At 44.7% G+C, this 27,139-nt stretch overlaps 1 protein-coding gene across 11 annotated transcripts in view; it reads left to right on the forward strand.

Moving 5' to 3' along the window:
* The window catches only part of LOC100644003 (Down syndrome cell adhesion molecule-like protein Dscam2), a 173,307-nt gene that overhangs the window by 135,519 nt on the left and 10,649 nt on the right, over window positions 1-27,139 (forward strand). For 9 of the 11 annotated variants that reach the window (XM_048414430.1, XM_048414431.1, XM_048414441.1 and 6 more), the window contains 10 exons: window positions 4,577-4,826; window positions 9,967-10,111; window positions 10,999-11,261; window positions 13,759-13,920; window positions 19,498-19,839; window positions 23,805-24,110; window positions 24,612-24,911; window positions 25,490-25,621; window positions 25,773-25,933; window positions 26,306-26,469. In XM_048414430.1, coding sequence (XP_048270387.1) covers window positions 4,577-4,826; window positions 9,967-10,111; window positions 10,999-11,261; window positions 13,759-13,920; window positions 19,498-19,839; window positions 23,805-24,110; window positions 24,612-24,911; window positions 25,490-25,621; window positions 25,773-25,933; window positions 26,306-26,469 — 2,225 coding nt within the window. Of the gene's footprint in view, window positions 1-4,576; window positions 4,827-9,966; window positions 10,112-10,998; window positions 11,262-13,758; window positions 13,921-15,287; window positions 15,570-19,497; window positions 19,840-23,804; window positions 24,111-24,611; window positions 24,912-25,489; window positions 25,622-25,772; window positions 25,934-26,305; window positions 26,470-27,139 lie in introns of all 11 variants that reach the window. The other 2 variants (XM_048414439.1, XM_048414438.1) reach the window with 2 other exon arrangements.

Genomic DNA, 27,139 nt, shown 5'->3' on the forward strand with positions numbered 1-27,139 from the left:
TCCTCCCTTCTTCGTTTCCTTCTCTGTCGGAGAATGTTAAGGCTTCTCGACGAGCGCCGATTCTATTTTCAACAGATCTGTAAACTACCCCCAGCGTGCTTCCCTCGCAACGTAACGGTTCGTTGCACCGCGACTTTGTTAAATCGATGATCCTCGTTTCTCCTACCACGGACGACTACCTACGGTATCTCGAGGTCGCGAGCGCTTCACGAATAAATTCGCATCGACTACGGGGAAAGGGGAATAAGAGGGAAGTCTGGTCTTCGTTGTCATCGTTCCTGTCGCGTCGTCGTCGTCGTTGTCGTCGTCGTCGTCGTCGACTAATTCTCATCGATGTGGATAATTGAACATCACGTCGGAGTAAACACGGTAGCGCGGATAACGACAGACCGAGTTATCATCCCTGCCAAGACGGTGGATAAATCTTGAAAACATCGCACACAGTTGAAACACTTGGTGTACCTATCTGTGAATATCGGCCGAAGAGAAATAACGAGCAACTCGTTCTGTTCACCGTGAACGAGACGTTGCTATTAATTAGTATTAACTTCCGTTAATTAGTAAGCCGGTTCGTGGAGCCGCTTCGAACCCGGTGCGATGCAGTTCCTCGTAGTTTCTTTGATCTTTTAACAAGCCTCGGTAATTGTGTTGGCAATGTTTCTCGGGACGATGAACGCGTATTGTGACGACGATAAAAGAGAAACCGATCAAACCTACCACCCTGAGTCGATCGACGTGCCTATGATTCACAACGATCGTGATTCGCGCACCATGGTTTCGTCGTTGCTGGGTTGCCAAAGTTATTGGATCGTGTCGAACCCCCGGGTGAATCGTGAAAATACGCGCCACGTACCGTGTTAAGCGTAACGCGTAACGGTGGCAGGTCAACCTCGCAAATCGTATATCCCGTCAAAACAACGAATCGCTGTCCGCACTGTACCGGGGCTGGTGCCGGAGCTGCTGCCGGGGTTGACCTCCGACGTCGCTGTAAGCGTATTAACCGGGGCGTCGATTGGCCGTGCAAAGCGGAATAATTAATAGCGTTTAAAACGAAATGTCAAAGGGGATGGATGCAGGTTGGTCCATTCAACCAATCGCCCTCTCCCTTCTATCCCACGCGAACGTTGATCCGATTTTCGACTAAAATTTTCAAACTTGTCGCTGAACGATTCGACGCTCGATTACGGTCATCCGATGCCGATCTCCAACCATTCGGCACAAAATATACCCTCTCTCCCTTGTGAATTTGAGAAACGCGCACGGGATTTGAGAATTCCCTGCATCGGGACTCGTAGTTCGTTCGTTCGTTTGTTCGTTCGTTCGTTGGGAAAGCTGGAAGGTTTAACCATCGTTGGAGCGGAAAATAGGCGATGGTTTTAATGTGTGCCGAAATTCGGTAACGGTAAAACGGATCGGAGCGGTCGGTCGGTATGTGGTCGTTACAACGACAGTCGATGGATCCTATAAAAAAAAAAAAGAAAATAGGGATCAGCAATTGGTCCATATCATATCTTGGTGGAGAGAAAGAGAGAGAGAAAGGGATCAGGGAACAGAATCGATGAAATATCATTCATTCGCTGGAAGCTTCTCGCATAACTTTCGCAGTCACCGGCAAAGAAACGCTCATTGCGGACGAATTCCCTCGTGTATTAGCCGGCATTTGCTTCGATGGCGCTTCCTTCCATTAACGTGGCCTATTTTGTCCTCGCTTTATTAAAATCATCGTCGCCTCTTCTGATCGCACGCAACGCTTCTTAACGCGAACTTCCACTCAATAAAATTTTTGATCGACTGTTTAAACAGATAACCACGACGGGGGGGGTTACCTCTTTCTGCCTCACAAATCGCAGTTTAACAACGTAGCTACGTGGACCGGTCTCCAAATTTTTCGCCCCACCAAAAATCTTTCGCGATACTTAATACAAGGCAGGTGGAATATACAGAAAAGGAAATAAGCCAGTGCAATCCGATTTATTCTGTTTTCACATAACAAAGATCGTTCCATTCTTCTAATCCTGGAACGTTTACTCGACGACGCTCTCGCGAACGTAGCGAATCGAGAAAATTCCGCTGCATTCCTCCACTCCAGCTTGGGCACACAGTCTTGTACACGTTCCACAAAATTTATGATTATTTGCCCCTATTTTTCTAGACATTCTCGCAATAATTCTCCCTCTCTCTCTCCCTCTCTCTCTCTATCTTCTGTTACTCCATTTACCCGGTATAGGAGACGCCTGGAAGGAAGACATCGAGTCGGTCTATATTGCGGTTATATCGACAATGTAAACGCATCGTTGGTCGTCGTAATAACGCCACGATACCGCGAGAAGAAGACAAGAACAACGGGGACAAAGCGTGGATCGAGGTGCAACTCGAAGCCCTCGCGGATTCGCCTTTTTTTTCTTGTTCCTTCACCCCTTGCAGCCAGCTCGTTCGGTCGCCTTTAAAGGTGGCATCCTTGCGCATCTTATTTCCCATTCCTTCCTCCGGCTGCTTGAATACCGTATCAAAGGATATTTAAAGCGGTCTTCGGTTTGAAAGAAAGTTTCCTTCGGGGTCGTGGAACAAAAGAAGCCAGGCGAGAGCAACGCGCGCGATCCTCTTGACAATATTTAATGGCCGTCGTCGTGGTTCGATTCAGCACGCGACGCCTCTCGTCGAATTTCTCTGCCCTTGAACCGACTGTTCGCGCCCCGTAACCCGAGGAAATCGGCCCCGCGATCCTACAATTTGAATATAGATCCCGCGGCAAGTTTATTGCAATCCATCGAACTATACCGGAGAAAATCGGTTCTTTTTCATCGATCGGTGCACGCTCGGTGTATTATATGCCCGAGGAATCTCTTCCACAAGCCTTTGACGCATGGAACGCCTTCGAAATTCATGACCCGAGGGCGGTCGACGTAACGCGAACCCGGCCCAAAGTGTACACTATACAATGTACATTGCACATCCATATGAGCGTACGTGTATTGATATATCGGTGGTAATCAGGGCGCAGAATCGTCGTTGCCGTATATCGCCAATGACCGAATAAACGGGCCTCTTCAATAATACATAAGACGAGATTCCTAGCTAGATCAAAGGCTCGTTTCCTCGATCGGTGATCAATTAAGCGACTGAAAATGCATATGGAAATGCCAGTAAGCTACTCCATTCAACCGCGTTCCGGTACATCGGATTCAATGCTTCGCGGTAGGCATGCGGTCTGTCTTGCCTGGCTCTGTCTTTTCTACTTAGCACAGGTTAATCCTACCATTAGGATCGTTCCGATGCTTGTAATATAATAATAACGGTGTACTAAGCATTGTTGCATATTATAGTACCAGTTTTCCGAGTAATTAGAATGGTAAATAATTTACATCAAGAGGCACTGGAATGTAATGGAAAATAATACATCGACGCTCTCTAGATATTACGTAAATTGCTGCAACGAGATCCGGTGTCTTGCCCATTCCATATCCGGTAATTTGATCGAGTCTCTTTCGATCTGTAGTTGCAGTTAAATGTGAATCGTCGTATCCAGAATTCAATCGTCTCGCGACTTATTATTGTTTCGTATATAAAAGCTTCGTCGTTGAAGCGCTCGCTATAACTCGTTTACAGAGAACGATTCTCGTTAATAGATAAATCAGATGTGAGGGCAAACTGATCAAAGGAAAATGACCGTACGACCCGGAAGCAATTAAGCTCTCGAAGGTAGACGATGAAATACCAAACAGGACATTCGATTTGCCGGTATGCTGGCGCACGGTGTACTGGAATTCGCCTCGTTGTGCCTAAGCACGTTAGGCGTTTTCTCGCAACGCGGCGTGACGTTCCAGAACGATCGCGTGCCACTTAGCCCTCCTACCTTTTTCACGATCACGTTTGTATCGACCTCTACAAAGCTGTCTACCGCGCATTAAACAGCTCCGATCTCTGATAATTTCGACGAAACGTTTGACAGAGATCAAAGGATGCCTTCCCGGAATCGATACTTCGTCGAAGTTTCCAAAATGGAGAAGGAAATTGGAGGCAGGTATTAATATGGCGATTCTTCTTGGTAAACGCCGCGAGCAAAGCTCAACCATGATATTATCTATCGTCTTTTGTGCACACGCCAGATTCCAAAGAATCCTGTAATCGGATCTTTACTTTCCGTCGTTACAATTACAAAATACGTGCTTCTTTTGCCAACTAATATACGTATATATTACATAATGTACATATACATAATGTATAACGAGCCATCCTTCGAATAGAATCACGCAAATGCTATCAGATATCGGTAGTCATAAAATCTGCAGCCGTTAGTTTGCTAACGCGTTGAAAAATTATCGTACAGGATATAGAATATAGCGAGCTGGTATCGGTTAGTTAGCTTTCCGAAATCCTTTCTCGGTTATACACGCTCGTGCCGGAATCGATGTTCACGTCGAGAGGAACATCGCACAGCTGCTGTAGCTTTAAAGCAGAATCCACTCGAAATCGGCCAACTTTTCCTTCGGAACGATATTAAGTTCCGAGGACAGCCGAGGATATTAAATATGACATTTATTGGCGAACGTGCGCTCGGAATCGATAACTGTTGCAGGTCACCGTCGACCTCGGCAAGGACGCGGAATTTCAGTGTTCCGTCACTGGCCAACCAATCCCGGTGATCTTCTGGACCAAGGACGGACTTCCCGTGGGAGAGAGCGCCTCTGGTAGAAGCAAGATCACGGGGAAAGATGGCTCGACGTTGCGCGTCTCTTCTGTGGTGAGGGACGACAAAGGAATGTATCAATGCTTCGCGAAGAACGACTACGAGATGGTACAGGCGACCGCGGAGCTTCGACTAGGGGGTGAGTGGCTTTAATCTTTAAACTCTCATTCGCCCCTGTTTTATGAACGGTGCGTGGATAAGACGGGGGAAATGGACGAGACCAGAGGCCGTTAACGCCGTGGCCCTGGCACGCGAAATTACCTTTTCGAAAGTTAAAAATTTAAGGCCAATGAAAATATATCTGGCGTTAGACCCCATAGCTGGCGTTACCAAAGTAACCCCTCACTAGCCTCCCTGCCGCGCGTAATTCGTACAACACGAAGACGTACTTAAAGGCGTTGCGCAAAGAGTCAAGACGGATTAGTATACCTAAGCGCTCGTAACCTGCTTCCCTGGCGAGTTCCACGAGCTCCGTGGAAGTTTTATAAAAGTCTCGTTTGAAAATAATAAGGCTAAATTAAAGCTATTACCCGTTAACCAAGCACCGGCTTGGTCTCCATTGCAAAACTTTCGCACGACTACCTCGTCGACTTTTTTTTTGATAGCTTTTCATCGACCATTCGCGAAATTAAGTCCGTTAAACGAGGTAAAAAAAAAGAAGGAAGGAGGGGTACGTATTACGACGACGCTTTGTCCGGTCGGATGGGTTGAATATTTTTAATTAACGGGCACGTTCGCCTTCTGATACGCATCCGTGGCTCTCGATCGACCCTTAGAGCGAGAGAAGAAGGACGAGGAAGAAGGCCCTTCATTCGACTTAGATCCATCGACCAATCGATATCGGACCAAGTATAAAATTCTGCGAACCTTTAGTTTGGAATTTCATCTGGAATTTATATCCAGTCTGGCAACACGATTCCACGCTTCGTCGCATCCGGCTGCTCACCCCTTCCAACTTATTTGCAGCGAACGGTACTCTGTCTTTCTCTTACTTTCACCCTTATCTGTGTCCCCAGGAAATCCCTCGTTCAACCGAATTCTTTCATTATTCCGTCGGTTTCTATCCCGATCTCGTCGCGTCTCCGCGGTCTAAACCCATTCTCGCGAACGGAACGAGCCAAGTTCGAGAAGGGCGACGCGACAAAAAGCTCGGTCTGGCTAGGTAGATGGGAAATAAGACTGCGCGAGTCGTGCAGGAACGAGAAGGAGTATGAGGCACGGCGGACGAAAGGAAAGGGTGAAGGAAGGGCGAAGAAAACAGCGAAAAGAAAGGAGAAAAAGCAGGAGAGAAGCGTCGAAAGGAAGAGAGAAAAAAATGCTTAACGAGGGCGATGCATAATGGAGAAAGGAGAAATCCACTGGTTGGCGTGCCGTGAAATAAATACATACCATTTGTCTTAGTCACGAGGGTGGGAAGCCGGGCGAGGCCGCCGCCAGCTCGTCGAGTGAAAGAAACGCATCGCCAGCGAACGGAGGGATGAGAACGTTGCTTAAAAGTGTTGGTATCCGCTCGAAATTCCCGCGCAAAAACGAACGCCGCAGTGTCCAGGACGGATGGCCGCTTCGTCGGCCAAATATTCCCCGACTGACGTCTTTAAAACTGGCGTCGTCGACGAAAAGGTCTTACTCCCTGTGACATAATCCATTACCTTAAACGGCGACGCTGTCAGTCGACCGTCTTAAGTGCACGTACATACCTACCGCTATTTTCGTCTTAGTGTCACGTACACGAGACTGAAGCATCAGCCGACATTTCTCACTGGCTGCTGGATGTTTCGAGTACCGATGTCTTCGTTTACCATCTTCCATCTACGAACCTCTTGTTTTACCAACTACTTCGAGACGCGAGAACAAGTACTCGAAAGCACGTTAACGTTTCTGGAGGACGGATCAAATAGCAGGAAAGAATCATAAGAACGCGCGACGTGTAATATTGACTCTTAATTGGAGGAAATTCTGGTTCCAGCGAAATTGTGCATCGAGAAAAATGTTTTAACACGACTTTTAATAAAATCGAATTCGTAACTGATGGATACCGACTATCGCCGCGCGAGAGCAAAGTATCAGAAACGTATCAAGCTCAAATTTTCCTCTAAAACCACTACTTGTAACTAATTTAACGAAGACGAAGAGTCCATTTTATTCGACTAACGTTTGTGCTTCTAGCTCGTATTGAACGATGTCCTCGTCGAACGGAAAGAGCGGAGAAAAGACAGGCGTTCGTTTATTTCCCAGCTCGACTCTATTTCTCAGTCAGGGCATCGCACGGTGGAAATTTTTAAACGTCGAAAAAAGTTGGAATTCCGCCGATCGTTCGGTCTGCCGGCTAGAGAACACGTTCAGCTCTCCGCAGTTAATAACTTTCCCTTTCCGTCCGCCGATAAGTCACGACGTTCCCCGTTTGTACGTTCCTTTTGTTCACGCGAACGCACGGTCTCCTTTTCATCGACCAGCACTACTGTCCTTTTAAATAATTTATGCATTTAACCGGACGGCAGTCGGAAAAAAAGACCGAGAATCGAAATCGTTCTTTCTTCTCTTCTCGGTCTCTCTCCATCTCGATGTGTTGTATCGCTTTGTGCAATTCGAAATAATTGGAATCGGACTAATCCTATCGCGTAACAAAGGGAAAGAATCAAAGCGGCTAACTTTTGTAACGATATCGAACCGACTTTGAAAAGGAGGAAACAGATGTACGTTCGCGTAACGTAGAATTCTTCTATTCACCGCGTGCGTGCTGTTTTCTCCCTATCTCCCATTCTTTCTCTTTCCTTTTACCAATTTATTTTACCGGAGATAGCAGAACGGTTTATGGAACGTACATATGGTCAGGAAAAAGAATTAGAGAGAAGGGGAATTTTGGCAGCAAGCCAAATAATTCCGCGAGAAAATTCTGTCGGTCGTGAAATTGCGAAATATTTTGTAAAATACCGGTATTAAATTTTTCACCTGACCATAGCATAAGTCAATATTCCGTCCGATTCGGGTCAAGCGCGTGTAGCGTTTTATTTTTAAATGAACGTAACAATAAAGGGATGTTTGGAACGAACCGAACGATAATTTCGAGCGGTAATACCCCGTCATCATTTTCATAGAACGCCAGAAATCCCAGCGCCATTTGTGATACTGGCAAACTTCCATTTTATTTATACCGCTTTAACGCGTTTACAGAACTGGCAATCACGCCACGGTAAATAATGTCTTCCTGTCGAATTACGTTGCGTCGCACCGCGTCGTCCGATACGCTCCGCTTCCTATCAACGTGATCCGTTACGTTTCCACGCAATCCACATACCAGAAGATAAAATACGCTAAAAACATTACTACGAGTTTTTAAAATGTTAAAAATTCTCGTTATTCCTAATCAAATAATCGGTGGGCATAATGAAAATGCTATAGACAATCAAAAGTTGGTACTAAACTTCTATATCGTGGACTCATTGACGCGAAATTCGATAGGCGATCGAGTGAGTAATCGCAACGCGAAGCACATGCGATGCAAGAAAGAACAATTATTCCGACGTTTCCATAACAATCGCGTAATGACAACCGTATGGCCGACTCGTACTACTGCGACTATCTGATAACCAGTACGAACCACCTGAAGCCTCATCAAAGCCGCACGTGCTAAACCCTGCCAGATTGGATTCAGAATTTCTCTGCATTCGAGAATAACTACAAATTGCCACCGAACGTCGAGTAATAATTCCAGAACCAACAACTTTCAGGCGTACGAAAATAAAAACACACGGTTATCCTCTTAATGGGGAAAAAATATTTTTTTCTATACTGAATCGATATTTCATCGTGTTTCTGTGATACCAGATATCAAATTCTATGATATCAAAGATGATACTAAAGCAACATCGATGCTCAGCTCGTTACACGCGAGTTGAAGAGGAGAAGCATCGAACGACCGCAGGTTCTGGGCGATATCGTGGACGCTTCGTGGGCGATATGCTGCCAAGTTTTCGATAATCGGTCTATGGGCTGAATGGCAACGAAAGCGGCAGACCCCCGTAGAATAATATGCGGTCCGCGAAACAGGGCGTGGCATTCGGCAATACGGCATCCTGATTTACACCGTGAGCAAACAGCCGCGCAACTCTGTGCAGCTCGGTTATTGTCGGCTCTATAATTTGGGGTTAATTCACTAGGCGGCACTCGAGTTCAGGCGTCAAACCGCAGATCGATAGTTCTGCCCGCGTACAGGTCTTGTCATGTAAATGTTGCGTGCATAATACCCCGCGTTGCGGCGAGCCAGGATCGTTTCCATGGAACGTACGCGCCGCCTCCTTGTGTGTGCGTGACCCCAGACACCCAGGGGCCACCTGAACCAGGTGCAACCGCCTCAATATTCACCCGGCAACTAGCTGCTCGATGTTTGACCCCGTACGAATTCTCCACCGCGTGGCCGAACTTTGAGATTTGAATGAATTCGAGCACGGGCTCGGTTAACATAATCGCGATGCGTTCTATGTAGAGTTAGCGTTCGTATAAACGGGCAGGAGGTGGAATATCGATGATAGAGAAACTGAGGTGCGACGGCATGTAGAACGGAGTTCGTCGAAGTTATCGGCCGAATCGACGACCATCTGTTTCGTATATTACGGTTCTCGCGCAATAAGGAAAGGACCCGTATAATTGGAGGAAGCAACTCTCCATTGGTCAAATCCCTTCGAATAATTTGCATGCATTTAACTGCTTATAGCGTGTACCCACGCACCGTTGAATTATTTCGAAATCTGGATGTGTTCTGGGTGAATTCAGTACGATCGATTCACCTGGTGAAATTGAAACACGCTGGCCCGGCGTAATGTTGCTGGATACGTTATTTAGTTTTCGGTTGCACCGCGAGCGCTTCGCTGGAGGGAGAACATCGCCTAACCCCCGTCGAATTACAATTCCTCTCTCCGCGAAAGAGAGAGAGAGAGAGTGGCAAAAAAATGCGATTTTTCATCGAAACGGTAAAATGAAAACGTGGAACAAAATAACCAACTGAATTACCTACAGCATATTTTCTGTCTCCCCTTTCTCTCTCTTTTTTTTAACTTTTTTTTTTATTAATGCAAACTCTATGAGTTTTGCACGGAACGCGTACGCTATCTCTAAAATCGTTGGAACCACGTGCAAGAAAATTTTATTCCACGCTTTCGTTCACCTTCGGTCGCTTTAACGCCCATTAACGCGGCGTCCTTCGCGTAATTATAAAAACTGCTCTTCGACGTTCCGCCACGGCGATCGGGAAGCGTTTAAAACTTTAATGGTGCGCTCTTCAGACGCGGCGCCGCAACTTCTGTACAAATTCATCGAACAGACCATCCAGCCTGGCCCTTCGGTGTCGCTCAAGTGCATCGCCACCGGAAACCCGACGCCGCACTTCTCTTGGACTTTGGACGGGTTTCCTCTTCCACAAAACGACAGGTAACAACATCATTTTTCACTCTTACGCCTCAGCCAGGAGATTAAGAGCCGACGGAGCCACGAACGACGGGAAATAAGAAAGAGAAAAAGATCAGAAATCGATGGATAGTGTGTACACAATTATTTTCGGTTATTAAACCGCAGGCCGATGGAAAATCAGACCGCTTACGAACGTTATAACGCCAGGTCCCGTGGGAACGGATACCTGCCTGCGGGCTTCGATTCTCCGAACCAATTGAGGGGAAAATTACCAATCAACCGGGCTCAGTCTAAACTTTTTAGAGTCGCTCGATTTAGAATGATAGATTTGACGGGATCGCGTGCAGGCTATTAATAATGTATCCACCTGTGTTTTCCTTTCTTTTATATCGAGTCGCTTTGGTTGATTTACGGTGTTAAGCGACTCGTGATCGAGCCGATAATGATTTCGTTATAGGGAACAAACGCGTGGTAAACGCGTATCCGCTTTTTGATTTTCCACCATACGATCCAATAAACCAGGAAAATATTAGATGACGCGAGATTTACAAAAGCCGATTCGATTCCGATTATTAGGTTCACGTGACGCTAGGATACGGAGAGAATTTCAGAGTTTCGATAATCTCGTTGGTTAAACTTTGTTTGGTTGATCTTGTGAATTTATATGGAGTTAGAATTATTTAAATATCCGTGCTAGCTTCGTAAAAAAGAGTTGCCTTCCTCTATTTGCAAATACAATTTGTAGGTGCCGCGATGAAAATTAGATCGAACTACGTTGTCCAGGCAGCCCGAAAATTGGACGGTTCGCTTGCGAAATTTTTTTTCCTTGACGCGCTAAATGAGAAATTGGCTTTGCGAGCGTAACGTAACGCTACAATCCGTACGGAATCTCTACTGCTTGCCCACAGGTTTATGATAGGCCAGTATGTGACGGTGCACGGTGACGTAATATCGCATGTGAACATCAGCGTGGTTCACGTGGAGGACGGCGGGGAGTATCGTTGCACAGCAGCGAACCGGATGGCGAAGGTTCACCATTCGGCCCGTCTCAACATTTACGGCCTGCCCCATGTACGACCGATGGGGAACTACGGCGCAGTGGCTGGCGAAACCACCGTTATCAAATGTCCGGTCGCTGGTTTCCCAATCGCGAGCATCACTTGGGAGAAAGGTCAGTGTTCGCTAGTTATTTCAGTGGCGTAGCCCATGAGAATCTTTGCACCGATCACTCTGATCGCTGAATAATCGAAATTTTTATTGACTCTTGGTTTATAATATGTAGCTAACCAACGCATCTCGACGAAAAAAAAATCCAACCAAAAAAAAAAAAATGTTTTCCTCTTCTAAATCTAATTTCCTTTTTTTGGGAACATTTAATTATACAGATTAAAACGGTGGTCGTAATGCGACCGGGCAGGGGCTGATTCTACGTGAAAGAAATACAAAAAGAACAAAATTTTGTATAACATTTTCTCATTTGAGGTTTCGTTTCCGAAAAAAAGCGACTTCGAAGATTTAACAGATATATTTAAAATTTGGCTAATTGCGCACTGAACGAGAGTAAATAGTCGGCAGGGGTTTAAACTACATTTGAAACTAAGCAGAAAGTGTAGACCATATGTATTTTCGTAAGATGCTTCAATTTCGTGAAGAATAAAATTTGGAAATATATATCGTGCGCGTATATCAATTCGTATTTGAATATGTTTAAACTTTATTTTCTTAGAAACCAGGCCTTAAACGGAAAGTCATATTCTGCACTTTTACTTACTTTCATATGTAAAATAACCTTTTATGAATTGTTTCCTCGTACTTAATCGGTATTTAACCGTAAGTTAACGTATAGCTGACAATTTTTCAAATTCGATTTCCTCTGAAACTGAGCGTCGTATGAAAAGATTCTATTCCTAATTTTCTCAAACAAAATCACTCCCTGTCCGATTGTATAATCGCTTAATTCAATCTTTAACTACTTTTCTGTACGTTAAATCCAATTCCACAATTATTTTCAACAGAGATTATATTGTATCTTATTTGATAAATCGAAAAGAGGAGAATGAATACAATAGTTAAATATACATTAAGAATGATATCAGTTCGAAACATACATAAATTCAATACATTTATACAAAATACAGTAACTCGGACCGTAAGCCATCCATTTATTCATGAAAACGCCATCGCGCTATTAAGTTACCGGTGAGAACAGTGAGAAGGACGCGGGACGCGTGTTACCGACTCGAACGAACTTATTCTCGCGGCCTTTGTATTTTCCAAATCTCGGAGGTGTTTACTCTGATCTTTCGAACGTCCGTTACCTTACGAAGTTATCCTTTTTGACTTCTCGTGTCTCCGTGGCGTGGAAAATAAAGATTAAAGCGGGAATTGAAACGTTCGCGGCGCATAAAGAGCCCGTAAATAAGTTGCCTTGCGCGCGTCCTCGTAAATCTGCCCGGCAAGGAGACGAATTTCAGAGCAACTGAAAGTACCGTTGGTTTTTCTAGCGGTTTAAATGAACTTTTTGCCAAGCGCAAGCTATGACGGCAGAAAGAGGCGCGATAGAAAGGGAGAGGGTTGGAGAACGAAAGAGAGCTCGTGAGCTTTTATTTCGTCGACCGGAGAAACTCTAGGCTGCTGCCGCCATCCGAACGGGAACGAGCAAGTTCGAGCGTTTCTTTTCCGGTAATGATGAACCGAACTTTTGGAAAAGTTTCAAACGTTGCCCCCGTAACTTTCTCCCTTTTACGAGCGATCTAGCGTGACGTCGAGCGCGCAATACCCCCGTAACACTTTCAAAGTCGTCCTTCGCCGCTACGAAAGCGTATTGAAAGCTCAACTACACTCGACATCGACGATTTTACGCCGAGAAGCCAGGAAGTTTGTGCGTGGACGAAGTTCGTCGCTTAGGCGCGCGTCACGAAACTATCCTGGGTGGTGGGTTCATCCAACGATAATGGGAAAGCTCTCGCGAGTGCTCTCGTTTCGAATTCGATAAGTATGTCAACGCGTGATACTCGACTCTTCCAGATCGATTGACCGATCGAAACTACTTGTTCTATTTATCGTCTAACACAAAATCACAGCAACATTTCTCTCGATCTTGTGAACGTATTAAATTACAGACAGATTTTTGCTCAAGAATATAAAATTACTTGATAGATACCGGTTATATCCAATGCAAGAAACAACACAGTAGTTTAATTATACGACGAATGGTAAAAGAGTATGATCGATTATTACTCGATACGACTCGATTCTCTCGAACTCTGAATTCTGAATCTCATTTTCAACTCTTCCACGGCTCACGCAAACTCTCGCTTCTGAATCGTATTCGCGAAAATCTCACGCGCGTTGCACTCTTCCACCAAATCTGTACGTGACATCGTGCATGCCAAATTTTTACGTACATTCTCCGAATCCTCGCTCAACATCGATATTCTAGCACGAACATTCGCTTTCTTGTCTATCTCTCATCCTCGCTCAAAGTCAAGAAAGTGACCTTAAACGACCAATTGCACCTGGACAAAGAATCACAATGTCAACAAAGTATCTTTCCCTCAACTTTCTCGTACTATATCCATTCATTTCCGGATAAGACAAAGAATTGTCTTGAATTTGCTTAAGAATTGGACCGTCGAACTGAGATAACGTTTCCTTGCTACCCACAGACGGGAAAGTGCTACCGACGAGTCGACGTCAGGAAGTGTTCCCAAATGGAACTCTGGTACTACATCACGTCGACAGAAGCACCGATCACGGCGCATACACGTGCACGGCGAAGAACAAACAAGGCCGCTCCGATTCCCAGACGGTTCACATCGAAGTGAAAGGTAAAATTTCTTCTCTGTCTGTTTTTTAATCGTCTCTGTCATTGCTGTCGTAATTCTATGAATTTGCTGGAATTGAAATAACAGCGTTACGTTTGTCAACGATATATCTTTCGTCACCAGAGTTGATGCACGCTCTGTCAGAATTTTAGCACGGAGAAACTTGATTCCAGACGACCGTCCTTGTAATCGCGAGACAACCTCCGTGGAACGCAACGACGCGACGTCGAGTCTTTACGGGGAAAAGTCACTCGTCGAGGCGTGCATTGCTCGCTACTTGTGATTCAAACTTTGAGAAACTTGAGACGTTCCGTTTCGTTTCTCGAAACGACGTTCGAACGTTATAATAATTCTTCTTTTTTTCTTCTTTTCTTTCTTTCTTCATTTTTCCTTTGAGATTCGTTGTTGATAGATAAAATTGAACGGTCCCGTCGATATTCCTAAATTGAAACCATATACTCGGGGGAAATTCTATCTGGCTCGATCTTCTTCCATCGCAAATGATAATGTACTCGTGTTTTCTAATTGGAATATAATTTTTTCGTTCGGGATCAAAATACACCGTGTATTATAACGTATTCCATTACCTGATAACGTGACCCATTACCTGCCAATGACACCCGCTGTTGTTCCAATTGAGGCAAAAGGTGAACGAAGTATCGACGTTAATTGTACAATTGTTTAATCGATTTCTTGATATCCAGTTGTAGCGCCGAATCGATAAAACTGTGAAACTCTTTTTGGATTAATAACGGTTTCAGATCGACGATTTTTCCGCAGCGATCGCGCTGAGCCGTTTTCACAGGTAGGACAGAAACAAAAAAAAAACGTGTCGTGAATCTTTCTAGGAGAAAGAGAAAAATCGAATATGCAAAGATTATGAAACTGCCAGTAGATACGTACATGTATAATCAGCCTTATGTCACAACTATGTCGTTCGACTCGAGAGTCGAGAGGATAACGTTGACGCGACAAAAGGTACGATCGTTTCATAAGAGTGGCAGGAATGCATTGAAAACGTTGCACGGGTCGAATCGAATTGGTCGGTGCTTCGGGAATACCAAAAAGAAAGGGACTATAGAGCGGTTGAAACTACGCGTCGATGAGGCATCGAACGATAACGACCGATGCGTACGCCTTTTGTCTTCTTTCAATCGCGTCTTCCGCGTTTACGATCTCTCGATCATTTTACGAAAAAGAAAAAAAGAAAAAGAACAAAAAGAAGGACAGAGGGAAAAATTATTTTCTTCCGGTCCCTCGAACCGATAGAGACTATGTTCGCGACGAAACTCGACGGACATAGGAGCGCAGATTGTTCGTTGCGGTCCGTGATGAAGTAAAAATGTGTCGTGATCTCCTGTAATTTTCAGTACCGCCTAAAATCGATCCGTTTAGCTTTCCTGCCAATATACAAGAAGGCGCGCGGGTGCACGTGGTCTGCGTGGTCAGCGAGGGCGACTCACCGTTGAAGATCACCTGGCTGAAGGACGGCAGGCCGTTGAATTCGACGGAGACGACTACCCATCATATCGGCGAATACGATCTTACGTTGATGATACAGAGCGCAACCACGGCTCATAATGGCAACTATACGTGCGTTGCGAGCAACGATGCCGCCGAAACGTCTCGCACGGCATCGCTATTGGTCCATGGTACGCAGGAACGGGCACGGTTTTTCAACCCTCACTCGGAAATAAATTCTCTCGACCCGACGATTTTTCCTCATTTAGTAATCACGCGAGACCTGTAGGTACTTGAAGTACTTCTGAATGCTGTGTACGTCGATGCTGACGAATGATCACGGTGATTGGCATTTTTCTTTCTCTTAGATGGTTAATAAAAATCGATCGTTGGAGTAAATAACGTCAGGATATTTATATTTAAGGTACTAGATGTCGGAAACATTTGGAAATTTTGTCACCGTGATCATGAGAAAGGCATCGCAAACACGTATAATCATCGGCGATTGAAAAGTTCACGGGTGACGCGGCACGCGAAGCGCGGCGAAGCGTTTTCCGCTCGTCAGTCGACAACTTTTCAGCAGCCGCGCGAACCCATTCACTCCACCAACTCCCCTCTCACTCGCTCTACGAATCTGTCCCTTTTTTTCTCTCTACGGTCACCAATTTCAGCCACGATCGTCTTTTATTTCCAACCCCCCAATTCCGACAACTCGGTTAGGAAATTTTCGTTCGGTTCACAGCCTGTCTCCCATTTAAAACAGCCAACGAACACGCCGACGTATGATTTCACGCTCTATTTTCCTTCGTTTCTGTTCTACCATCCGACTGCCGCGCCGTACGCGATCTTCTCTCTCCCTCCCCCTCTCTCTCTCTCCCTTCCTCTCGTTTCTCTTTTCACCCTTACCGGGATAAATTCCGCAATTGCCGTCGACGAGAGACGCGGAATGGCCGTGAAACGGCCAGGGAAAACGAAGGAAAAAGTGTACCCTCGCATCTCGTCGATATTAATCGTCACGCGGCACTCGACAGCAGAACCTCTCGACCAGTTGGAAACTCCCGATGTAAAGCAAGATCAATCGTTACCACTCTTCATCCTCGGGCGAGGATTCTGTCTCTCTTTTTTTTTTTTTTTTATCTTCTCCTCTCCCTCCGTTGCTCTTTCCATGCTCGTTTGCGTAACACACGCGAGCTAGCGAGTTTCCTCTCGCTCGCGGCCGCAGCCACAGCTTTTTCTCGTTTTCGTCGTCGACAGACGACGATGATGGTGGTGTTCGACAATAAAAAAAAAAGAACCCTCTACCATCATCCTCATCCTTAGAATTCTCTCTAGACGAACAAATCAGTGCAAGCGGAACGAACGAAACTGTTGGCCGACGTTACGAAACGAACGGCCTAAGGGTGATTTTAACGCGCCGTGCCATCGCGACGGGCATCGAGCCGAAACGGCATGCGTGGTTACGCGTGTCGCTTCGTATCTCTGTGCGCTGCACGCTCGTGCATGCGTGCACCGACTGTCACTCACGGTGAATGATCGCCCGATTTTCTTCTACTTTTACTTTCCCGGCGAGTGATGTGTTAAGAGTCTGGCTGTCTGGTTCCACGATCGTCGTATGATGGATCATGTCGTTCCAACGTAGTCGATATTACGTTTAATTCGTATCTATTTAACATTATATACGGTTCCTTCAGTTCCGATGTAATTCTTTTTTACGAGGAAATTTTTCTGATATCGCGAGTTCTAATGGGACATTGGAAAAACGAAATTCAACTTACACCCATGACGTTCGAACTGCTTTTCGAAAAAGGCAAAATCCAGTCGAATTATTTCACTTTTTTCGTTAAACTATTAAAGCGAGCAAGATCCGTCACAAAATCGTCAATCTCTTTCGCTCCGACGCAGTCGTCGGCCGTGTTTATCGTCAAACATGTGTAACTTCGCTTTGTTTGTTCGTTTATCGAACTGTCGCGCTGTATATAACTCGGTTGATATTTATGTACGTATACACATACAAAGAGACACACAGAGTCAGACATAGAGGACGTAGTTCAGTGTACATCTCGTACAGCTGCGTAGCACAGGTCAGTAGCAACTCTTTGGGCATTACTCGTGTAACGTTGCGCTATCCGCCGCCAACCCCGGCTACGGTTTCTCAATTATTCTCAAACAACTACCACGTTCTGTTCTAATACCTCTAGGGCACTGAATATCCCGTGTTTCGCGGGTGTATCTCTCTCGCCGGGGCCAACGAGACGAGTTATTATTGTCGTTTCGCGGCATTACGTTCCAGTTTCGCTACCGCGACGAGAAGGCGGCTTCTCGTACCGTTGGTTGAAGAGTCATGTCCACGGTCGACGAAATATTCGGGAAACGACGACGATTTCGTTTTACAATGCTGCATCCCAATCCTCCACTGACTCTAGAACCAAAGGACATGAAAATTGCCTAGAAAACGGATAGAGAATTGTGGTAATATGTGTTTTAAAATGTGTTTTAATACTATAAACTAGCATGACAACGTAATTCAATATATGAACTTGGTTGGTTAACGTGCTTAAACGAGTGATTTAGAGTTGGGTGTAAAAAGGATTCTGAGAGGTACGTATAAGCTACATGGAAATCAAAGTGATCGATTCAGCGACGTTGATTGTTTAATTTCCGATGGATCAATCTCTAATCTGATATTGTGCATAATTCAATTATACAGAAATTAAGAAATTTTAAGGAAATGGGATTGATGAGTTGCATTTGACAATGAATGGCTTATATTTAAACGTGACTTCTCGCGCAGAAGGTAAACTCCAGTTGTTGGTCTCTAGTGACTAATTCAAGGAAAATACGAATTTCAACTTGGAAGACGCAGCAAATGGAGTAATAAGCGAAACAAGTCGTTTTGAGTGACGTTATTAAACGAGAGTTATCGTTAAAATATCCGTATAATTTAATCCTTTTATATGATTTATATTTAATAATACGATAAGAGAATTTCCAAAGCAAAAATTATTGGACGTCGTTTCGATTAGGAGATAGGATATCCGACGAAATCACAGGATGTGTCTCGATAATCCGAACCCTTTTAATAACCTCAACTAACATAAATAGGCGGTTGATTTCATTAACGAACCGCTATTGATTCGTGCTATAACCGCGTCGAAACGCCCCCTGTGACTTCGTCAATGTTAATACGATCCTATACGTATAATGGCGTACGCCGTAATGACGCGCAGCTGAGTTGATAAGCAGCGTTGATGTTATCGTATTACGTTGGACCGGCATCCATTACGGGTAGCGTAATGGGAACAGCAAGTCCTAACGATAGATTCGTTGGCTTCGGTAGACTAATGGACGTGAAAGAGACGCATAGATATACTATAATCCTTCAAAGGACATTAAATTGTATTGCTGGAGAAGCTGATGCGCAGAACGAAGCACGTGAAATCCTGCCCCTCTATCTATAATATGAACGTCTAATGTTTGCGCACCAACATTCTATACCAGATTACGAACGGACGAACTTCGATAGCGAGACATGGATCTCATCAGCGTATTGTACTCTGATTTCACGTTATTAGAGATGAGATTTTGTTGGAACGTAGAGATAGATCTAGTTACAGAACGTACGTCGAAGGATTATCCGAGCATTGAGACGCGACTAACACGGAACGGCTGACGTTCCCGAAACAGAAAGATCCGATCGAGCTTTCCAAACTTTCGACCATGATCGATTCCCGGAACAACTTTGATGATGCAAACGACTCGCGAAAAATCCATCGAAAAAACAATTCCAACTTGCCAAAGCGAGATCGCGACCCCTCCCTGTAGTTACGTCACGATCTCCATCATCAATCGTGATATATCTCGAGCGTTGAACAGTTCGAACCACGTATGCTAAACATTTTCGAAGCAACTACATGCGCATCGATCATTCAACGGAGGAGGCGTGTCAACGGAAAGCAAACATCCCTGGAACTCTGGACGCAAAACCGAGAGAAATGACCGATCGTATATAGGTTGGAAGCACGCGTATACTATCTCTACACATCATCGATATACCGTACAACTCTGTTACCATACTCTCACGTCACTTGAATCTCTTTTTTCTCTCTTTTCTTTGTGCAGTTCCACCTACGATAGCTCCCTTTAGCTTTAACAAGGACCTCTCGGAGGGCGTGCGTGCTCAGGTAACTTGCATGGTCGAGAAGGGCGATCCTCCGTTCACGATCGCCTGGTCCAAGGACGGCGAGCCAATCGCCGGGCCCAGTCCAGCTGGCTTCGGGAACACCGGGATAACCGGTCCCAGACACACGCAGACACCCGCTGGGCTACGCGTAACCAACATTGATGCCCATTCCAGTACCATAGTTATCGAGCGCGTGAACGCCGCGCACTCCGGCAACTATACTTGCCTGGCGCGCAATTCGGTGGCCGAGGTCCTCTGGACGGCCGAGTTGATCGTTCGTGGTAAAGTAGACCGAGAGATAGCCGAGCCAGCGGACGAACCAAAGCTCGTCCCTATATAGCACACTGTCTCTATTCTTCAATACCGTTCACTCACCTTTCTGTTCGTTTTTTCTTGCACCTGGCAGCGCACCACTTATTATTATTCTCTATATCTTGTCGATATCTTTACTGTGCACCGGCTGGTTTCTTCGATGATGGAACGTTCGATGGCCTTCTCCGAGATTCTGCGTTATGTGAAATGACAGAATAAAAATTGTTCTTTTTCTCTTTTTCTTTTCTCTCTTTTTTTTTTGAGTGATTTGAACTGTTGTTTGTTTCAGATCTGATCGTGAAATAATTGGACGAATAATTGATAAGTGATTATACGGGGAGGAACGTGTTGAATCAATGTATATGCAAGGTTCCAAACAGCACGCAACGTTTTTAATACGACAACGTTAAATTCTGAATGTTTTATGACCTAACCTGGATATTTCTTTCCTCAATAAGACAATTAACAAGTTAACAAGAGAAAAAAGTTTCGTCTTTACGACAATTCGAAAAATTTTCCATAGAGCAGCAAATCTAACTTCTGCGAGATGTTCTGATATTCAAGATGTTTATAGAACTTTACGAGACGCCGTTAAAACGTCACTAAAAGATGTCACCGTGCTGTCTGGAATATAGACACTTAAGTGCTCAAGTATTTCGCGCTTATATCGAATATTCATGAAGATATATTATTAACACAGCATCGTCGGTCATACATGCGATGTAGTTAAATCGTTTAATATCGAACCGTCTGTACGTCATGAATTATCAAATTTTATCGATGTTACCTTCCAAGGTTATGTCTTTCGCGTTACAGAGGTAGCCGCAGTTACATTTTCATCTCTGTAAAATTATTCTCACGTCTCGCTCACTCTCGCGAAAAAATCGTGTGTCCGTATGCCAAGCATTGTCCCGTATCTTTTACCGGACACAGAAGGCAATTAAACGTTCCCGAGAGCCAGCCTGTACATATATATGTTTTATATTATTACTGTTACCATTGGTATTGTGTAATCACGTGTAAATGCAGCCGCAGCAGCCGCCGCAGCCATCGCAACCGCGTGAATTCGAGGCAGTGTGGGAACGAATCAGCTAGGGTTGCGGATTACTTCGTTCGCTAGAATATTTAACTGCTGGTTATTTTTCTCTAACGATGATAAACCCATCGTTAGCTTGAAAGGGAACCGATGTTTGGATCTACGTCGTTTAGAATAAAAAATACTGATACTTTTTCTATTAATACATGGTACATTGTCACTCCATTATTTCATAGGATGTGCAGATACGATAACGAACGAGGACGCACAGTTGCTGCATACTGGGTGGGGTGGGTGGTGGGTGGGGAAGATAGAGACGACACGCTTGTGATTGAACTTTTGTCTCGAAATGACACGTTTCGATAATAGTCACGTTAAGCGGGATCAAAAAAACTGTAGATCGGATATCCGGGGACAATCGTAAAATGAAACGCAGCAGCAGCAGCAGCAGCCGCCGCAGCAGCAGCAATCGCCCAGCCAGCAACGCGATGCACCAACGCACTTGAGCACCGCACAATATGATAGCGTTATCACCTACGGTCACATCGTACTTTATCTAGTTGTCTATCTCACAGGCGCACCATCTCTGAAATCGCACCTCTCCCGATCTTCGAGCTCGACGAGATACCGCGATCCGGATATAGTGTATGATCAATGGCAAAAATCTACGTATATTTCTTAAATTTCAAGTATTTCAACGAAGAAGATGAAGAAGAAGTGAAAAGATATAAAAGATCATGAAAGTCTACATACACTTGTTGTTGATATATGTATATCCGTAATGTTATGTTTAGAATGCGTTTGTTCGTGGAAATTGGTGTTTGTGCAAGTACGATTACAGAACTGGAACCTGTATACACAGACGCTTCACTCTCCAAATATTATTATTTGAAATATTTTATATCATTTCTATCATTTTCTGAAATTGAATTAGCCAAACGAATTCAGTTAATTTCAATTTGGTTCCTTTTGATAAATTGGATACATAACATTCGATGGGTGTAGGTATGTAGACTTGAGTGATTTTTCTTTTCAAAATATCAACAAAATATCGTGTCTCTTCGTAAAGTAAATTCTCAAGAACATCGAACAATGAACTGATAAGCAAAAAAGGACAATTCGTGAGATGAATTCGAGTAGCAAAGAAATATGTAACGTAATGGACCGTAACGTGTATCGAAACTTGGAGTTCAACGATACGGAAATAGCGATCGCGGTATTCTCCGAAGGAAAGGGATTCTGCATGAAAGGGCACTAGCCACTTTTGCGAAACTCGGCTTCGGCGTAGCACCACTTCATCTTGAATTTGTACAAGTATCAGCAGCCGCCTCGAAATATAAGTTTAGAACGCCGTCTCTCGACTCGTTCACTTGATCAGCACACGCATATATGCACCAACACGTTCTGCTCTATTTTTACCTTTTCCTATCTTCTTTACTTTCTCTTTTTTCCTTTTTTTTTTATTTTTTGATTCCGTTTCTTTCACTTCCCGTTTGCTCCTTGGTTATATAGTTCACTCGTGGAACACTTGGCACCAATTCCTAATATACGATCCAACCTTATTGTTTCCTCGGAAACTACTTCCGAATCGTTAGCCCGAGGTCACTTGATCGATATCCACGTATGTATCAATTTCACCGATTCAATGTGTTACGTGGCGAATAATTGATTCGAGCAGCTATAACGCGTTTCGAAAGATCGGCTGCAATTATGGATGGAGGAACGTTCGTATATTCGTACGTTCTTAAGGGAACGAAACGATGCAGACATAGAACAGTACGTTGTACAGAGCGAGTAATTATTCACCACGGTATCACTGTGTCTACGGTGAGACTCGGTCATCGAAAATAATTGGCTAGCATCAATATTTGATGAAAACACAAAAGGCCTCGACCCCTCACGTTTATGTACGCAAATGCACAATCACCGCATTGTTCCTGAGTCAAAATGTCCGCACAGCACTGACTTATGCATTGTTCTCTATCTTATTGTGGCCCCTTAACGATGTTTAACAATGTTCACCTACGTTTATAGATCTGTTCTGTCACCAGTCACCAGAAAAATTGTCGACTATCGCACTTGTTCGTTTTATCCAACGCGCACTTTCTCGCCTCGTTTGTCACTCTTTTTCTTTTTCTTTTTCTTTTTTTTTTGATAAAATCGTGTGTATACCTTTCTGAATTCCTCTCTATATGTTCCTGTGTTTGCCTGTATTACTATAGCGGTCGACAGAGGGAAGAGACGTACGTCACAACGAAGAATGTGTCACGCGGGATTTTGCACGATCCAAAAAAATACCAGGAGCTACAACGAGTGTATTTTCCTTCCCTCGGTGGACCGCGCGCGCACCCTTCAAACTACGTCTTTTGTTTCACTTTGCGCTGAAGTAGGAAATTGTAGTAGGCCAATTCGAGAATTTCGCTCTCGCCTCGGCGCAATAAGCTTAGACACGAACACAGTGGCATCTGAAATATTCCTCACTCCCTTTCTCCCTTACTTAAACAAGACAAAAACGGAGGGAACAAATCGAACGAACGAACGAGCGAACGAGATTCATCTACGAAAAAAATTTCTCTTTTTCTCGTGTCCCTCGTTTGCGAGTGACGGACGAATTCAAGACGCGCGGTTTCCGTTCCCGATAACCAAGCGTTCCGTCGTCCCGCGGAACGCAACGAACTAACAAGCCGGACCGCGATAATTGCTGCAAAAAGCGAGGGAAAAGAGAAAACGCGGTTGTCAGCCAGCGGGGATCCATTAAAAGTCGACGAGATCTGCAAGTAAAATGGCGAGGGAAGGGGTGGAACGATGAAATTTCAGATGCTACGGTCGTCGACGGTGCGCGAAATCCGCATACCAAGGACGGCTAACTAACGACCGGTGTGTTATGCCGCGAAACAGTGCCACCCCGTTGGGTGATGGAACCCCAAGATGTCCGCGCCTCGGAAGGGATGTCGCGACTGGTTCTCCATTGCCACGCGGATGGATTTCCGCCGCCAGCGGTTTCGTGGCGGCGGGCTAGCGGCAAAAAACCTGGCAATTATCGCGACATCGTCACGCACGAGCACCCTCAGAACCTGAGGATACACTCGAACGGCTCTCTGGTGTTTGGTCGAGTGCAAGAAGACCACGAGGGTTTTTATTTGTGCGAGGCGGTGAACGGAATCGGCGCTGGCCTCAGCAAAGTCGTACATCTGACGGTGAATGGTAAGCTGCCATTATTTTAATAAGGGGAAATCGTCAGAATCTTTCGTTTCTCTGGAGTAATGATCTTTTTTTTTCCTTTCTTCCTTCGTTGATAGAAGTGTATATCTGGAGAATTAAAAACAGAGTAAAGCAGCGTTTCGTTGATTTACCATGGTCAGGATCTTGTCAGACCAGTTATTGAGAAACAGAGAGAGAAAGAGAGAAATTCCTAAAAAATCTCAAGTATCTTCCGTTTTAGTTCAGTACGAGTGGGATATACATACTTGATATACGCTTGTTCATTTTACATATAATACCATGATGGAAGATTCTTCGTTCGAATAAAATTTCTACGGAAAAATCCATGACACATACGTGTACGTCATTGGATACACGGTAGATCTTTATAACAAATAGATCTTCGTCTCTGTTGTTTCTCCGTGTCGTAGTATCGGAACAAAGAATCTTCACACGAAAGAAACAAAGAAACGAAATTACTGTTCTCGATAATAACACGCGCAGTACCTGCCCACTTCGTGGAGAAACACCGTAACCAAACAGCAAGGCTGGGCTCGAGCGCGTCGTTGCGTTGCGAAGCGAAGGGCGATCATCCACTGAAAATAATCTGGAAGAAGATGGGCGCACACCTGGAACAGAAACTGTCCGACTATCGGTATACGCTGAAGGAGGAGAACACCACCGACGGCAGCATCAGCACGCTCGAGTTTATAAGCACGAGTCGAGAAGACAGCGCGAGATACTTCTGCATAGCCTCGAACGCTTATGGTCGCGACGAAATGACAATTCATCTGTACATACAAGGTAGGTACGCTTGCAGGAAATCATATTTCACTGGAAGATGAGAGCGCGAGTGGGGAAACAATCGTCATGATCTCTCGTTCAAAGGAGAATTATTAACGACGTCCGCAATGTCCGCGTAATAACTCGGAGTAAATCAGAGGAAGACCGAGAGCGCAAAGGAAACAAAAGGAGAAAATTGCCGAGGCAAACGTAGATTTAAAGGCCGTTTTTCACGTGCACGATGATGCGCGGTAATGACGTTATCAGCGTAATACGTCGACTCGATACACGACGAAACAATTTCAATAATGTTTCCGGGTTTCTTGATATTTGCATATAGCGTTGTCACGCTTCGCGTAATTATCGTAATGCATACAAGCGAGTTCCGCGACTCGTCGCATTTAATTTAATGTATTTTCGCACAAGCGCCGACCCATACAGCGATAGACGAGACAACCACGTGTGGCCGGATCGAAAAATGAAATAATGTTTCGGTCGAACGGTTTGCGTCACGTAACAAACCATATATTATAGGTATCGCCACCAATTACGTCGAAACGTAGCTTTAACGGGAACAATTTTGTTTTGCAAATGCGAAGAGCCGCCCGATTTCCCGAGGAATCTTCACGTGATCGAAAAGGGAAGTCGTTACATCAACATCAGTTGGACCACCAGTCAAGACGGCAATAGCCCTATCACCCAGTACATCATCGAGTACAAAACCGATACTGGTAATTAAATTGGTTTCAATACGCGATTCTTGAGAAATACAGTTAGAAGATGGGAGAACCTCTTACCACACGACGGCGTTAGAAACACAAGAAACAATGAAATAGAATTGCAACAGCCGATCAACAGGTGCTTCGATCTTCTCCTTTCTAGCCCACGCAATTTATTTTCCAGAAGTGTGGCACGATCACACGTTTCACATGACAGTGCCAGGCACCCAGGTTCACGCTCACGTGAACGGTCTGCGTCCGGCGGTCTCCTATCAGTTTCGAATATACGCGGAGAACGAATTGGGTCGTAGTCAGGCGAGTGACGTGAGTATATCGAAGTTTAATATGCAACATCGATTGCGCTTTACGCTACCAACTTTCCGTACGACCCGCGTATCCTTCTGTAACTCGAGAGAAACTATCATTCAGAAGTCGATTTACACTCACGATCGATCCCTACTCTGTAGCCTCTGAGTAACACGTCGAACTGCAATTTTCTCGCTCAGTGAATTTCATTCCGTGTCCTCGTAACCGTTGCTAGCGTGATTAAAATTCTGCAACGTGGATTCCTTATCGCGAACGAAGGTGGATAAAGTCATAGAGAAACCGACGCGTCGCGAGAACGAAACGTAAAAATGAAATTTCACGTCGAGAGAGACTACTGCACGAAGCTGCGTGGTCTTCCCTTTTTTTCAGATTTTGGAAACGACGACCGAAGGGGAGAAACCAGGTGGTCCGCCAAGAAATCTCAAGGTGGATCCTGTCAGCTCGACCGAGTTTAACGTCACCTGGGACCCACCTGATCATGATTTATGGAACGGAGAGATACTCGGTTACCACGTTGGCTACAAGGAACATAGGTAACGATCCGTTAGGGAGAACGTAGCAACCTTTAACGACCACGCATTCACCTTACGATACCTCTCGAATACGTTCCGTTAGGACGCGATCCCCCCGGCATACCGTATTGCGCTCAAGCGCGTGTTTCTCGGATAACGTTGACATTCTATACTTTGCCAGGGTGCCTCGTGATAAATAACCGCAGCCAGCAGCCGCGGTTTTCTCGTTTATTTCGCCCAAGGACCATTGACGTTGAAATATTTTCGAAACGCGTTATACTACCTGCCAACCAAACACAGGCCGTCGTTTACCGACACCATGCAAGTGTTCATCGACTTGTTGTTTCAACAGTTAAAGCGGTCACCCCTCGCCATAAATTTGTATAAATAAAGTTATCGATATATTGAAATTTCACAAAATACAAATTTTCTCTCTCGCATTCTCCTTCTTTGCGTATATTTCTTTTATATTTCTCTCTCTCTTTTTTTTTTTTTTTTTTGACGATACATATTTATGTTACGCGGTGTAATAAAACCGTAACGGGAATAAATCGTTGAATAACGGCAGATATATTTAAGAATTACATGAACGGACAGAAATGGAATGAATTAATACGTATGTACACAACCCAATATTTAATATAATTTGCACGAATATCAGTTAACGTAACATGTTCAAAGACGATACTCG

Source organism: Bombus terrestris, chromosome 2 (assembly GCF_910591885.1).
Source record: "Bombus terrestris chromosome 2, iyBomTerr1.2, whole genome shotgun sequence".
In the NCBI taxonomy this organism is placed as follows: domain Eukaryota; kingdom Metazoa; phylum Arthropoda; class Insecta; order Hymenoptera; family Apidae; genus Bombus; species Bombus terrestris.